Raw genomic sequence first — 17,033 nt, forward strand, 5'->3', positions numbered from 1 at the left:
TTTAGCACACACCGACACTGTTAGAATGTACATTTACAACAAGGGGACAATATATAGACAGTTTAATATTTATATTACCAGCAGTAACTTTTCTCATCACAACCACCGTTTATCCCTGTCTTACACTGTCGTGAGTGGCATGTTAATGACAGATCGGTATCTCAATGCATTTTTATCTAAATTACAATACATTTCCCAGTGTGCAGACCAACACAATCAACCTGATACCCCAAATAAACAGTTTAGGGCAACCCTAAATCAATTTACGGGCACAGTTGACCACCCCCCTCCTTCCCGGGAGTCATTCTTCTGCCGTCTCTTAATTTTCTTCCTCAGACAGCGTTGCAGTTCATCTCCCAATGGCACATATATAACTCATGCCTTTTGATATCCCGATTTCAAAATCTGGGGAATAATCTGAATCTCTCACCTGAGCCTCCACCTCCATTGTGTCTCGTCCATTTTCCCACCAGTGCATCAGCAGCACGATAAGAGTTTGGGCATTATCTCTCTCCATGCTCACTTCACAAGTGCACTCTCAGGACCCATGCCGCACTCCTGACACTTGTACATAGGTTTCTGGCTCGGTCTCGGGTAGGAGTGGTGAAAGACGAGGCTGTAGTGAACACCTTTGTCGCCATTACTTCAGCCGGTTAGAGGGTGTGAAGCTCACACTGTCCTCACTAGTTATTATCTAGATACCATCTGGAGTCACTATCGCCTCAACTTCGAGAGGACAGACCAAAACAACACTTTAAGGCATTTCAAATTCAGAAAGTCCAAACAACTATTCACTGTATGATTTATTTACATTTATTACATTCCCAATTTTCTCAATACAAAATTCCGAAGACAAATGTCAGTGTACCAACACACTGTTGAAACCATTTTTCAAATTGGCTTACACTCCCTTATCATATTGGCGACCTCACCGTATAGTTACAGGGTCAGGGAGGTAGAGGGCTAACACTTAGGGATAAATCCCGTCCATACAGCAGACCCAATCTGGTGAGATTTGTATTGAAACAAAACTACAAAACGGCAGCGATACACTCATTCATATTATACTTAAATCTCTCCCAAGGTCTTTATCCTTTCTAGCGAGGGTAATCCGGCCTCGCCAGAAAGTCAAGACAAAGGTTATTCAACACCAAGTATTTTCTTTTTCCTTTCTTTCACTGTACTTCAGACGACTTATTTAAAAACATTTTAAACATTTCCATCATTCTGCATGCCTGGTTTACATTGCATTATTCAGTACTGTACCTTTTGTTATCAGGAGAATTTACGTGGGTGCAACCAACATTCGAACAATAGATACTTCAGAAAATGCCATCTGTGTGCCCTTTTAAGGTGCATCCTTTCTAACCTGTGAATGTTACGATTAACTAGGAGTGGTGGGTGGAATCAGGCGCAGAGAGCAGGGTTCTGTCGTTTGTCAAATTTATTTCACCGGTGCAACAAAACGATCACGCCAACACACAGGGCGCATATAAGTTGCCAGTCCAAAACAACAGGACAAAATAGACCGGAGAATAAAGACACGAAATAAATCACACCATCAAACAGAGTAACAATTAACAAGCCCGCACAAATACCCAGCGGGCCTAGTGCCCTTAAATACCCTACAAACAAACCCTAATACAAAACAGGTGTACCCAATTAACCAATAACCAAAACAAACGGAAAGGGAATCGATGGCAGCTAATAGGCCGGCGACGCCGAGCCCCGCCCGAACAGGAAGAGGCACCCTCTTCGGCGAGGTTCGTGACAGTGAAGACCCTACTAAAACCAAATTAAAAGACCCCACACAATTAAATCAGACACGGTATTAACCTTTTCACATGTACCAACAAACGGGTGTGATTCTACAGTGGTCCCTGCAGCTTACGCTCAAACAAATCAGTTTGACTAGAACACTTATTTAGGACGTCCAGCTTTGATCAGCGTTTGAGCTAGCAACCCCCCCCCCCCCCCTTTTTTTTTCACATTTTGCACAAACACAGTCCTTGCAAAGTTATGTCCTGAATGTGACCAGTTTTATTTTGGATGCAATGTTCAGACATTCACAGAAGTAGCAACAGCATACCCAGTCATCCAAACCAGAAAATGTAAGCTATATTTGTCCTATATTGATGGATGTAACACATATTTAGAAAACTCTCGGCTGACAGAAACCACAATATGTTATTAGCTAATAGTAATTACTATTTTATAAATCATCACATCACGGTTGAGCTCAACATTGATGGAAATAATTGTGTAAAACACTTTCTAGATATTGAAAGTAATCTGATCATGGTTAGTTTGTACGCACCGCCATGTTTGTTTTTCGCGTCAACCAAAGATAAGAGGAGACCAGATGAGTTTGGGCTGTTTGCAGTATGCATGTTGAAGGGGGTGTGTGGTCTACGATCATTCACTTCCAGAAGTTTACCCGACTGATCAGTGAACCATTCCATCTCCATTATAACATATTTAGTCTGACAGGCGTTTACGTGACACCCATAATGCATTGTATAATGTCAGCAAACATGGCACCACACATAGCTGGCAAATAGCTTAGCATTAGCTCATTACAATCAGTACAACCTTCAAAAAAGTATTTTACACAGATTGGTGTCCATTACAATCTATGCAATAATCTAAATGCATTATTTGTCACCAGTACTTGAAAACGTGAATTATACTGTAAATGCATACATAACGCTACATTAGAAATGACAACACAATTTACAGAATATAAGGAACGCACACATGTCCAAATGTATTATTTCTAAGGAAAACAACAATGGAGGCAAAACGAGCACCAGCCAGAAAATTTGCCAGTTCGTGCAAGACTGCGCAAATGTCTGCATACTTGATGTGTGGGAAAAAATGGGGAAGGGCTCTACTCGAAGAGGGAAGTTTGTCCTGCTCAGTAAATCCTCAAACATAGAAATAGGCCATTTCAGTGTTGGACAATTTTATGTGAATTAATGAGGCGGAACACCCCTCAATTCAAACTGTTAAAAATACAACTTGTTAGAAAATAATTTGAAATTGGCAAGTTGAAACAGCCTATAGATGATTAGCAGGCAGCGCAGGTTAACTGCCCTGTTGCGTAACAATCACATTTTGGAACAGTTGAGTGCATTCTGACATCACATGCATAAAACAACTCATGCTGGAGCAACCGTTAGCGATATTTGGAACTCGCGTAGAAAAGGTTAACACCACTTAACAAATATTCATAACTTTTGGGTCGTGTGTGTGCTGGTGGGTGTGCTTAAAATAAAGCTCCCTTTACAGCCGGATCCGGGTACTTTTATACTTTATAACACTGCAGAATTTCACTAACTGCTCTCCAAAGACAACAGCCTCAGGAAGAATTTCAACGAGAGAGATGAGGACACCCCATCCTCTCCTGGAAGAGAAAATGTAAATGTCATTGGTATTCAATATGCAAATTCTTAATCAGGTTTTAATTCCAAACAAAACATAAGCAATTCTGTTCACCAGGTGTCCACTGTCCTCCCTCCATTCATGAATCGTTTGTTTTAATCCATCCCAACGTTTATGTAGCTTGTACTACCCTTAGACATGGTGACATTCTCACCAGCCAGTAACAATTTACTCCCGTATATGACCTATGTCTCTCTTCCCCATGATTTTGCGTAATCACCGCACAACATTTAAGTCATTTTAGGTTTGGTAACTCTTATACTGTCGCTTGACAGAATTGCTTTTTCAAAACTCTACAAACAATTACTCACAATATTAACTCCACTCTAATTTCTCGTGACCCCTCCTTCCTTTCGTCAATTCTATAAAGCTATTTCAAAAAGACAGAATAAAGTGTCTCACGAGATAAAAAATACGGTTTTCTGAGTTTGCAAGGAGTGTTTGGCCGTGCCAATTTGAACTTGTTACCTTTTTTAGTATCCATTCCCCTGTCATTTTCGTATATAAACATGGATAATAGTTGTATTGCTTTCGATTCTGCCCCTGTTACCTTGCTGAGTGTCATACTTTTTCCTGTTGTAAATTTTGCCTATTTCGAGCTTCCTTGTGCCTTGCTCTCGAGTGTCTGCTGCTTTTCTTCTGCTAATGTGGCGAACGCCTGAATCACAGCATTCCCTCCAGAGGGAGCGGGTGCAGTAGATTCCCCTGCTGCCCTACACTCACTTTTCCAATGACCCACGGCCCCACACCTAAAACAGGGCTTCCCCTATAACGCCTTGGGACTGATTCACTGCCCTTTCCTCCTTGTTTCTTTGTCTTACCTTGGTCATTGAAACCACTGTTAGTGACTTTCACTGTGGCTGTATTAACCACACGCACGGTTGCGAAGTGAGCAGAATTAGATTCCACTCTTAAGGCCGGCTGTACTATTTCATCCCATCCCATTGCACTAGATTTTTCCTTTCATTGTGCCAACTCACAACAGCATCTCTGAATTCATTATTAGATTTGAATTTTTCGTCAGCATGGAAGTGCTGACCAATTTTATCCACTTTGCTCAATTTAACCATTACTTGAGCCGAATTGCTAGTTTGATTGTGCACTTCTTTTAGTGCATCCATGGCTTTACTACAGTTTTCCTCTTATATTCCCCCTTTTCGGGAGTGTCAGAAACCACAGATGCCATTCCAATGGTGGCCATTTCTGCGTCTCCCTCGACGTTGGTTATGGTGTTTGGATTTCCTCATTCACGGCTCTAATACACACCCTCTAACTATTTTCGAAGATGGTAATACCCACTATCTAGTTATGGTATTTGTGCCTATTAATTAGTCACGGCACCTGATACCTTGTATTTGAACCAATACTGAAGCGTCTGCTAATTTACTACTGGTGAATACGGCTGACCTAATGTCTTACACCAGTGTTACGCCTCAAATATCACTGTCAACACACACCACCACAATTATTCACAGTTGTCTCCCTATTTCCACAATCTGCATAAACCAACCTCACTCCTTATTGTTATCGTTTTGCTTTTCTAACCAGGAATGTGGCTCTCCTCCAGAACTTATAGGAAACCTTTTGTCACATCCACATTCCCTCCTGTTGACTTTCTCCATGGACTACTTCTCTACAACCTACAGGGACCACCCTGTCCGGGACTTCTTGCCCTCCACAGGGACCACCCTGTCCGGGACGACTTGCCCTCCACAGGGACCACCCTGTCCGGGACGACTTGCCCTCCACAGGGACCACCCTGTCCGGGACGACTTGCCCTCCACAGGGACCACCCTGTCCGGGACGACTTGCCCTCCACAGGGACCACCCTGTCCGGGACGACTTGCCCTCCACAGGGACCACCCTGTCCGGGACGACTTGCCCTCCACAGGGACCACCCTGTCCCGGACTTCTGAATAAACTTAAGCTTTTAGGATAAATAACGAATTATAGGATACAAATCTATGACTCACCTCCCCAAGATGTCAGAATGAGTGTAGGAACTGTGCCTACCTTGTTTGTTTTTTTTGCGCCCGCCCCTGCTCCACTGATTCGGACTCTCCAGTTTGACTGTTAATCGTGGAAAATCCTGCTGACAATGCCAACTGTTTGGTTCAGACAGAGTGAAAAACTGACAACTAGTCAAAGCTCAAACCAGGTTTATTCACCCACTGGGTCAAACATTTGAAAAGAAAGATATGGTTCCACAAGCCCCATTATTTATACCCTCCTACTAGTCTCCTCCTTGCACATATAGGCAGCCAATACATCTCTGTTGCTAGGCAGGAACTTACGTGGTGTGTGTGTAATAGAACTGTTCCTTGTCTTCATCTGACCTGACCTCGGCCCACATTACTTACTCCTCCCTAATCCACAGCTATCCAACCTTCTCAGCGACTGAAACCAGACTGTTGCCCTTTTGTCCTCTCCATAAAATCCATGAGATTTAACAATTACATTATACATGAATAAGTATATATTTAAAGTTAGAATCCAACACCTTGATTAACCAGGTCAATCTATGTCATGGAAAGAACAGGTGTTCCTATTGTTTTGTACACTTGGTGTAGACCCTTTATCTTCACCATAAGCCCACACATCTTTCTCTTAGACCTATAAATCTCCAGCGCTCCGATTCACTTTGACTAGGTTAGGGCCCTGTAAAATCTGCGATATACAGAAGGCGGACGGAATCACAGAATCCAGACAATAAAACGGAAATCAACAATATTCAAAAATGTATTGAACTTAGTAGGGAATCAACTAAATGTATTAATTTGCCCAGTAGATCACAAGACATGAACAGAAGGCATCAGTGATTTGTATTTCTTGCAACTTTCTGATGAGGCAATGACAATTCCCCGTCTGTATGTGCAGTGCACGCAGCTACCACTTTGTGTAGCCGTTAGCGATGATGCTAATAAAATATATTGGAAAAGATGAAAAGGCTTCCCCTTAAACCTTGTCAATGAAATGTTAACTACAAAGTAGTCTATACATACCTGGCAGAATGATACAGTATCATGATTATTTGCATCAATCCAATTGCTGTGGACTTAAACATCGAATTTAGTTGTTTTACTATTTTAAAAAGTGTGATTTTTTTGGGGGGAGTGTGAACCTGAAAAAACAAGGGACAATGGAAACCTGGGGTAAAAAAATATACACATTTTATAGGGCCCTATTACTGTCAATCCCCAAAAGCACTGTCACACATTGCACTCTTAGCTAATAGCTCCAGCACGCTTATGTCACCTTCTGGCCTATATCCTCTAGCCATCTGCAGAAAAGCTCCAGCCTCTCTTTTTGTGCATCTGAAAACCCCACATTTTTCAAACTGGCTCTTGTCATGCTTCAGCATAAGCCTTACGTAACAGCCTGCAACCGTATACTGTTCATAGATATTACTAAAGCAGAGTTCTAACTAATAATAGTCACAATGATTATAATCTTGAATCCCCACAAACCCAAATGTATCCAGAGAACGAGGAAGTAGCCTATGATGTAAATTCGACAATCTGCTTTTCCACCTTATGCCGCCTTTCACCAAAATTAATTTAGAAGCTGGGCAGTAGCAAAGCCCCAGGTGTGCCCAATAAGCTACTTATTCACTCAACTCGATCATGAATGGGCGGATGCGGCAGCGCATCACATTAGCTCTATTCCCATTGTAGCCACTCAGTGCATTATTGTCAATGCCATCGTGTCGGGTTATGACAAAATCAGCCCATTCCGTGAGAGCGGCACTGTCTCTCGTCGTGGTAACGGTTTATGCTCTGGTACAGCTGGGGGGGGGGGGCTGGCTTACTACAGTAAAGTGACTGGTGAAGAGGCCTCATTGTGGAGAGGTGCTCAGTCTTCAGCTTTCTATATCTGTCTTCTGGGGGACCAATGATGTCACCGCTTGGAGTAGTAGACAAAGCTGTCGTCTTGTGTGTGAGAAGCCTGGTGGTTTTTAATACAGGGATATTTGCGTCTGTGTGTGTGTTTTGGATCATGGTTTAATCTCTTTGGAAAACTGTCCAGCATAGGATGCCATGGACATAAATTAATTTATTTCAGGTAGTCACTCTGCTGCATTCTCAAGTAAAGGACACATTCTTCACTCTTTCTCAAACTTGGCCCTACTCCGACTTTTCCTCTTCGTACCATAGGCGTTCAGCTCACATAAGAGGTGGAGAGAGGATTGAAACCGTGAGGAGCGAATGAAGACCCAACTGTTAGAGCGGGAGAGAGAAATGGGAAATAGAGTGAGAGCGCAGTACTCTGTCGTCTTCTCTCCCCAGTGGTATTATTAGGAGCCCTGAGGGAGAAGACCGTTCATGTCAGCCACACTGGAGCTTTACTGTGTTATAATGTAGGTACAGGGGCTACACACCAACAAATGCACATCTTGATTGATTTTAACTGAGTGTAGAAAACGTTAGGAACACCTTCCTAGCATTGAGTTGTGCACCTTTTTACCCCCAGAACAGTCTCAATTTGTTGGGGCATGGGCTCTAGAAGGTGTCAAGCGTTACCCATGTTGACTCCAATGCTTCCCAAAGTTGTCTCAAGTTGGCTGAATGTCCTTTGGGTGGTGGACCATTCTTGATGCACACGGGAAACTGTTGAGCTGGAAAAACCCAGCAGTGATTCAGTTCTTGACACACTCAAACCGGTGCGCCTAGTACCATACCCCATTCAAAGGCACTTAAATCATTGTCTTGCCCAGTTAACCTCCTGAATGGCACACATACACACTCCATGTCTCAAGGCTTAAAAATCCTTCTTTAACCTGTCTCCTCTCCATCTAAATGGATTGAAGTGGATTTCACCAGGTCAGTCTGTCATGGAAAGAGCAGTACCTAATGTTTTGTACACTCAGTGTGTTTTTTAATATATATATATATATATAATGATTTTTTTCATACCCAAAATCCAATTCTATTCAGTGATGCTAGCCATGGCATACTTTGTTTAGTACTGCTTAATCACGTTCTGTATCACAAATGCACTGTCGCCATTGCATAATCAACCATCTAATACTGTTTGACTTTTCTTGACCTGGAAAACATTAGAGCACAGCGAAATAGATCTAGTTGGCCTAACTAACAGGTGCCTGGGAGGGTGTGTGGCAGGTAATGTGCCCTGAAGTAAAATACTTACTTGTTTTAATCATACAGACGGAGTGAAAAATGATTACTGTCCTATTTTGCAACAAAGCCTCCTTCACTCACGCCGCCAAAAACAGCCTCGTAAAACTGACTATCCTACCTATCCTCGACCTCAGCGACGTCATTTACAAAATAGCTTCCAATACTCTACTCAGCAAACTGGATGCAGTCTATCACAGTGCCATCCGTTTTGTCACCAAAGACCCTTATACCACCCACCACTGCGACCTGTATGCTCTAGTCGGCTGGCCCTCGCTACATATTCGTCGCCAGACCCACTGGCTCCAGGTCATCGAAAGGTCTATGCTAGGTAAAGCTCCGCCTTATCTCAGCTCACTGGTCACGAATACAACACCCACCCGTAGCACACGCTCCAGCAGGTATATCTCACTGGTCATCCCCAAAGCCTCCTTTGGCCACCTTTTCTTCCAGGTCTCTGTTGCCAATGACTGGAACGAATTGCAAAAATCGCTGAAGCTGGAGACTTATTTCCCTCACTAACTTTAAACATCAGCTATCTGAGCAGCTAACCGATTGCTGCAGTTGTACATAGCCCATATGTAAATAGCCCATCCATGTAAATAGCCCATCCAATCTACCTACCTCATCCCCATAGTTTTTATTTACTTTGCTGCTCACCAGTATTTCTACTTGCCCATCATCTGCTCATCACTCCAGTGTAAATTTGCTAAACTGTAATTACTTCGCTACTATGGCCTATTTTATTGCCTTACCTCCTCACGCCATTTGCACACACTGTATATGGACTTTTTTTTCTATTATTATTGACTGTACACTTCTTTATTGTAACTCTGTGTTGTTTGTGTCACACTGCTTTGCTTTATCTTGGCCAGGTCACAGTTGTAAATGAGAACTTGTTCTCAACTAGCTTACCTGGTTAAAGGTGAAATAATATTAAAATAACAATGTTGCTGTGAAGACATGTCTAACAGCCCCCCCCCCTGTTCTCTTCTCTCTCTCATCCCTCCCAGAACTCAATACGGCATAATCTGTCCCTGAACAAGTGTTTTCTCAAAGTGCCTCGCTCTAAAGATGACCCTGGAAAAGTAAGTATTCCCTGACCACTATAGTCTGAGTACATATTTCACCTTAAATGACCACATGTTTTGGTAGGAGAAAAGAGTCAAGTGTGTTTTCTATCAAATCGCCCACATATGAGGTTGAATATGATGCGTCATTTCGACATGCTCACACTCCTCCACGCACAACAAGAAGAATGAGGAAAACCAATGGAAAGCGGAATTGTTTGAGGATTTCTGGAGGAAAGACAGTACAGGCTGTGATAAGAAGAAAAACAACAACAAACAAAAGCACATAAAGGTGAGGTAAAATCATTCGGGACATTGTAACTGATGTGGACAGTGTTAATTACATTAAAATACACATTTAATAGCTAAAGTGCATTGTTTAAAATCGGTGCATTATTTGAATAAGTGCATGCATTAATGATAATCAATCAACTCTAATGAAAACAAATTCTAAAAATAATATTGGCAGCAGTTGCAGGAGCTTTCCATTTGATTTACCAGCTGAAAAGAACTCTGAACATTCTAAACAGCAGCGTTTGTTTGTGATGCTAAGGGCACACCCAGAGACAATTGCTGATTATACCCTAATTGGAGACAAGAATTAAATCTCTGACCTGCTCTTCTATACAATGCATACTGCTGCTTGGTATTCTGCCGCATGTAGGTACTTTGGCCATGCCAGAAAGGGAGGAATCACTAATGGTTCGACAGATCTTGGTATTTGAAAAGGAGCCTGATAATCAACTCTTCACCATTAACCCTTTGATGCGTACAATCACATATTTGCGATCATTGTTGAGTGATCCCTGCAGCTTACGATCTCATATGTGATTTGAACAGTAGTAACATAACGTATGATGCAACAAATGCGCCTAAACACCATTGTTGTCTGAACAGCATCAAAATATTTTTTGGTACTGATGGAAAATAGAAGTCTTAAACTTTATTCCTCAATTTTACAGTTTATTGTAAAAGATAAATGGAAACTTCATCATCCATGCATCACACGGAACACATCCACAGCCAAACTCATTCCATAAACCAGTCTAAATAACAGGGAACCTGTGTTTTTTTGTTGTGACTTAGATGAAGATCAGATCTAATTTTATGACCAATTTATGTAGAAATCCAGATAATTCCAAAGGGATCACATACTTTTTCTTGCCGCTGTATAATGTGAAGAAATAGCCTAATGTTTTAAGGTATGCGTACAGAACTGTTGCGTCAGCCTCATTGTGTAAAAAAAAAATTATGCTAGTGGTTGTATTAATTTGATCTATCGCATCAAACAACTGTTCTAGACTATGTTTGGAATATTTATTTCTCGCACAGAATTAGGTCAACTTTCATACTATGGGGATAGTAGACTGACATAGGCTTGTGCTGTTGCAGTTCGTTAGGCCTACTCATCTTGTTGGCTGAAAAAGTAAATGTGGACAGTTCTTCCAATATCTTCAATATGCACCTCGGAATTGCATAAGGATGTGCACAGTTGCGCCCCCGATGTCTGTCTTCACTTGTAGCCTGTGAGAAAGAACCCGATCACGTGATGGAGAACCGTGTGAGTGAGAGGTGCAGGCAGCACTCAAGGAGAAGGGTTGCAGAAGGCATGGATTGTTTTAGGGTGAATTACAGCCATAAAGGGGATACCGCCAGGAAATTCAAGACATTATCAAGAGCTTCTCAAATTGTGAATGAGAGACTGACGACGTGCGTACAGACTGTGCAATAAACAAAGCAGAGCTCATGCCTTTCAAGCGACTTTTTTCAAATCATCATTAGTCGCATCATACAGCCTTACAATGTATTCAAAATTAAAACATGTAGAACAACTAAAGTTAAATTTATACTTATAAATTAAGCGCATAGGAGAACCTATTTCGTTGTTAACCGCTCAACACAGAATAGCCGCATGTGCGCACTCATTTAGAGAAAATATCCTTTATTTTTTTCAGCATTGTTGAATTGTATTCTTCATACTATAAAATAATGCTACCAAATTTAAGCAAATTTTCTCTGCTAAATTAACTAGTGTAGCCCACAGCCATATGGCATAGCCAGATCAGGACCTAACATAAGGACAACTCTGAGTATGCTATTCTGTTCTTCTGAAATAGTCTACATTTTCTTCACATCATGTGTCTTTAGACTTGTCTAAAATAAATAATGGATTTATTGTGAAGGTGTAAGCTATATTATATGGATTTATTAGAGTTTTGAAAATGTAGATGCTCCAAAGGTCAGTGGCATGTAGTGTGGAAGCCAGGATATGCTTTGTGTTTGTTTGTTAATTAACGGTCAATTACCGTGAGACTGACAGTTATTTGCTTGAAATATGTGACTCCAATGGGGAAATTTCTCTGAGATCAACTGCTATTCCCTGGCATGTCAATCAGTAAGCCACTGTATGGTGCCCAACAACAGCAAATACCTTAGTCTGTCAAGCCACAACTTAAATGGGTCTGAACATATTGTAATTCACACATGTTCTAATGATTGAGGGCAATGAGAGGACATGTAGCTCCTGCAATGCAGCAAGTGGCAGCCAGAGCTGCAGAGAGATTTCCTAATACCAAAATCACTTTGTCCGCCGTGTTGCCCGTGTTGTTGTTATTATTATTATTATTATTATTATTATTATTATTATTATTCAGAGCAACAATGCTGAGGTGTCTAGACGCTGTGTGCTCTCGGACAATGTTTAGCAAACCACCGTGACATTCACCCCCAGCTGATGTATGACCTAGTACACTTTGAACAAACAGGGTGTCAAGGTATTTGCTAGGAAACTGAAAGAAAGTGCTCTGGGACAAAGCAAAACCCAAATAAGAGGAACTCTGCCATACATCCTCCAAGATTGTGACCATCAGCCCCCACCCAGAGAGACCACCCTATACCACCGGGCCCCTTCCAGAGAGACCAGCTCCACCCTGCACCACCGGGCCCCTTCCAGACAGGCCAACTCCACCTTGCACCATCGGGCCCCTTCCAGACAGACCAGCTCCACCATGCACCACCGGGCCCCTTCTAGAGAGGCCAGCTCAACCCTACACCCATTAGGCCCCATCGAGTGGCCAGCACCTCGCTACCTACCCCCCATGCTAACAGGACAACACCCCAATCAGAAAACCAACCGTCTACAAGATGGCTATGCAGAAGTGGCACGAAGAATAGAGCACCCTACTGCAGCTGACCTAAACCAGAGAAGGCATCTGCAGAACATAATATTCAACAAATCCATGAATTCCTTGTTTGTAAGTATCAGAAATAGAATTATTAGAATTACAGCCTATTATCATTGAGTTCAGTTTTAGATAAGTTACCCTGGAAAGGGTTAAAGTTATCTCATGTAAATTTATGTAGCCTCAGAAACAAAGTTCATGAGATTAGTAATTTGCTAATTGAGAGACTCTTAAGCCTGTGTCAAAAAATTAATTTGGACACAATTTGTGTGACATCTTAAGCAACTTTGCTGACACACAAAGAAATTCAAACACAATTGCATGCAACACCCAATTCTGTCATACATTTATTTTGTTTTATTTAATGAAACCATGATGTATCACATGTGCCGTATACTGGTGTAGACTTTACAATGAAATGCTTGCTTACGAACCTTTCCCAACGATGCTGTTTCTAAAATAATAATCCCAAATAAAATAGTAACTAACGCAAGAGTAATACATAAAATACACAAGAATGGAGCTATATACAGGGAGTACCAGATCAGTGTGCAGAGGTAGATATCTACATGAAGCGTAGAAACAGCTATTTGTGTGTGTGTGTGTGTGGGGTCAGTGCAAGATAGTTTGGGTACAATTAATTGACAATTTAGCAGTCTTATTGCTTGGGGGTAGAAGCTGTGTCAGAGCCAGTTGGTCCTGGAGCTGATGCTCCGGTATCATTTTCCAGACCGTAGCAGAGTGAACAGTCTATGGCTTGTTTTCGGGCCTTCCTCTGACACCGCCTGATATAAAGGTCCTGGATGGTAGGGAGCTCGGCCCCAGTGATGTACTTGGCTGTCCGCACAGACCTTTTGGTAGCGCTTTGCGGTCAAGGGCAGTGCAATTTCAATACTAAGCGGTGTTGCAGTCTGGCATTATGCTTTCGATGGTGCAGCTGTAGAACTTTTTGAGCCTCTTGAGAGCAAAGAGGCAGTACCGTTCCCTCTTCACGACTGTGCGGGTTTATGTGGACCATATTAAGTCCTTAGTGATGTGGATGTCAAGGAACTGAAAGCTCTCGACTCGCTCCACATCAGCCATGTGGATGTGGGCGTGCTCTCCCCTCTTTCTCCTATAGTCCACGATCAGCTCCTTAGTCTTACTGATGTTGAGGGAGAGGTGGTTGTCCAGGCACCACACTGTTAAGTCTCTTACCTCCTCCCTGTAGGTTGTTGACTCATCGCCGTTGATTTGCTCACTTATTCTTGTGTCACTCGTCCACCTAATGCCCGCATTCTCCACCAATGTGAGCAAGTAATGGGACCAAGTAATTTGGTGTCACTCTAAAGCGGAACGGTGGAATAAACAAGTCAGGAGTAGGTTTTCTTGATTGAACACAGTTCTCTATTGAGAGATTTCTGACAATACAAACACTCCAACACAATCAAATGAGAATCTCCCAAGGAACAACATACCTCTTCTTCTTTAGATGACACAGGAACACAAGACTATCTTTAAATTATAACAACAATCACAGATTTGTCACAGTCTTAATTGCTTACCTTGTCTCACTACTATCCGTGAGCCCAGCCTTCCCTATAGTGGTTCTTCCACACTAGGCAAGTCAGTTAAGAACAAATTCTTATTTACAATGACGGTCTACCAAAAGGCAAAAGGCCTCCTGTGGGGACGGGGGTCTAGGATTAAAGTAAATACAATTTAAATAGGACAAAACACACATCACAACAAGAGAGACAACACCCCATAAAGAGAGACCCAAGACAACAAAATAGCAATGCAGCAACACATGACAACACTGCATGGGAGCAACACAACATAACAACAACATGGTAGCAACACAACGTGGTAGTAGCAAAAAACATGATCCAAACATTATTGGGCACAGTCAACAGCACAAAGGTAGAGACAACAATACATCACACAAAGATACTGTCAGTAAGAGTGTCTTGAGTCTTTGAATAAAGAGATTGAGATAAAACTGTCCAATTTTGAGTGTTTGTTGCAGCTCGTTCCAGTCGCTAGCTGCAGCGAACTGAAAAGAGGGACCCAGGGATGTGTGTGCTTTGGGGACCTTTAACAGAATGTGACTGGCAGAGCGGGTGTTGTATGGAGGATGAGGGCTGCAGTAGGCATCTCAGAGGCCTAAGAGGGTTTTATAAATAAGCATCAACCAGTGGGTCTTGAGACGGGTATACCGAGAGGACCAGTTTACAAAGGAGTATAGAGTGCAATGATGTGTCCTATAAGGAGCATTGGTGGCAAATCTGATGGCCGAATGGTAAAGAACATTTAGGCGCTCGAGAGCACCCTTACCTGCCGATCTATAAATTATGTCTCTAATCTAGCATGGGTAGGATGGTCACCTGAATCAGGGTTAGTTTGGCAGCTGGGGTGAAAGAGGAGCGATTACGGTAGAGGAAACCAAGTCCAGATTTTACTTTAGCCTGCAGCTTTGATGTGCTGAATACTTACAATACTTTATGTATTGAATACAAAGTGTTCTGTGGTGGGTAAATGCGAGTGTGAAAACCCCATCAGCATTGCAGTTCTTGACAAACTCACACCAGTGCGCCTGGCCCTGACTACCATACCCCGTTCAAAGGCACTTCAATCTTTTGTCTCACCCTTTGAATGGCACACATACGTAATCCATGTCTCAAGGCTTAAAAATCATTCTATAACATGTCTCCACCCCTTCAGAGAGGATTTAACAAGTGACATCAATAAGGGATCATAGCATTCACCTGGTCAGTGTATGTCATGGAAAGAGCAGGTGTACAGTGGAGTTGCATACCAAGACGACATTGAATGTTCCTGAGTTGCCTCGTTCCAGTTTTGACTTAAATCGGCTGTCTAGCAATGATCAAGATTATTGTGCAATCCAGGTGTGCAAAGCTCTTAGAGACTTAACCTGAAAGACTCACAGCTGTATTCAGTGCCAAAAGTGATTTTAACATGTATTGACTCAGGGGTGTGAATACTTATGTAAATGAGAGACTTTTTGTCATGTAGTGTATGTGAACACCTACTTGTCTAACATCTCATTCCAAAATCATGGGCATTAATATGGAGTTGGTCCCACCTTTGCTGCTATAACACTCTCTACTCTTCTGGGAAGGCTTTCCACTAGATGTTGGAACATTGCTGCGTGGACTTGCTTCCTTTCAGCCACGTGCATTAGGGAGGTCGGGCACTGATGTTGGGGGATTAGGCCTGGCTCACAGTCGTTGTTCCAATTCATCCCAAAGGTGTTCGGTGGGGTTGAGGGGTCAGTCAAGTTCTTCCACACCAATTTTGAGAAACCATTTCGCTATGGACCATGCTTTGTGCACAGGGCCATTGTCATGCTGAAACAGGAAAGGGCCATTCCCAAACTGTCGCCACAAAGTTGGAAGCACAGAATCGTCTATAATGACATTGTATGCTGTAGCGTTAAGATTTCCCTTCACTGGAACTAAGGGGACTAGCCCGAACCATGAAAAACAGCCCCAGACCGTTATTCCTCCTCTACCAAACTTTGCAGTTGAAACTGCGTTCGGCCAGGTAGCGTTCTCCTGGCATCCGCCAAACCCAGATTTGTCCGTCTGCCATATGGTGAAGTACGATTCATCACTCCAGAGAACGTGTTTCCACTCCAGAGTCCAATGGCGGCGAGAATTGCACCACTCTAGCCGACGCTTGTCACTGCGCATGGTGATCGGCTGTTCGGCCATGAAAATCCATTTCATGAAGCTCCCGACGAACAGTTTTTGTGCTGACATTGCTTCCAGAGGCAGTTTGGAACTTGGGAATGAGTGTTTCAACCGAGGACACTCTGCTCCTGTTCTGTGAGCTAGTGTGGCGTACTACTTCACGGCTGAGCTCTTGTTGCTCCTAGACGTTTCCACTTCACAATAACAGCACTTACAGTTGACCGGGGCAACTCTAGCAGGGCAGAAATTTGACGAACCGACTTGTTGGAAAAGTGGCATCCTATGACGGCCGTTCGGTACCGAGATGAGATCCTCAGACCCCTTGTGAGACCATATGCTGGTGCGGTTGGCCCTGGGTTCCTCCTAATGCAAGACAATGCTAGACCTCATGTGCCTGGAGTGTGTCAGCAGTTCCTGCAAGAGGAAGGCATTGATGCTATGGACCGCCCGTTTCCCAGACCTGAATCCAATTGAGCACATCTGGGATATCATGTCTTGCTCCATCCA

The 17,033-nt window shown here is 42.7% G+C and overlaps 1 protein-coding gene across 2 annotated transcripts in view; it reads left to right on the forward strand.

The window, feature by feature from the left end:
- Window positions 1-17,033, forward strand: part of LOC109869730 (forkhead box protein J3) — an 87,970-nt gene that overhangs the window by 39,965 nt on the left and 30,972 nt on the right. Inside the window, exons 4-5 of one of the 2 annotated variants that reach the window (XM_031803475.1) lie at window positions 9,593-9,667; window positions 9,834-9,941. In XM_031803475.1, the coding sequence (XP_031659335.1) occupies window positions 9,593-9,667; window positions 9,834-9,941 (183 nt within the window). The remainder of the gene's footprint in view (window positions 1-9,592; window positions 9,668-9,833; window positions 9,942-17,033) is intronic. The other variant, XM_020459995.2, reaches the window with a different exon arrangement.

This window comes from Oncorhynchus kisutch, linkage group LG24 (genome assembly GCF_002021735.2).
Source record: "Oncorhynchus kisutch isolate 150728-3 linkage group LG24, Okis_V2, whole genome shotgun sequence".
Taxonomy (NCBI): domain Eukaryota; kingdom Metazoa; phylum Chordata; class Actinopteri; order Salmoniformes; family Salmonidae; genus Oncorhynchus; species Oncorhynchus kisutch.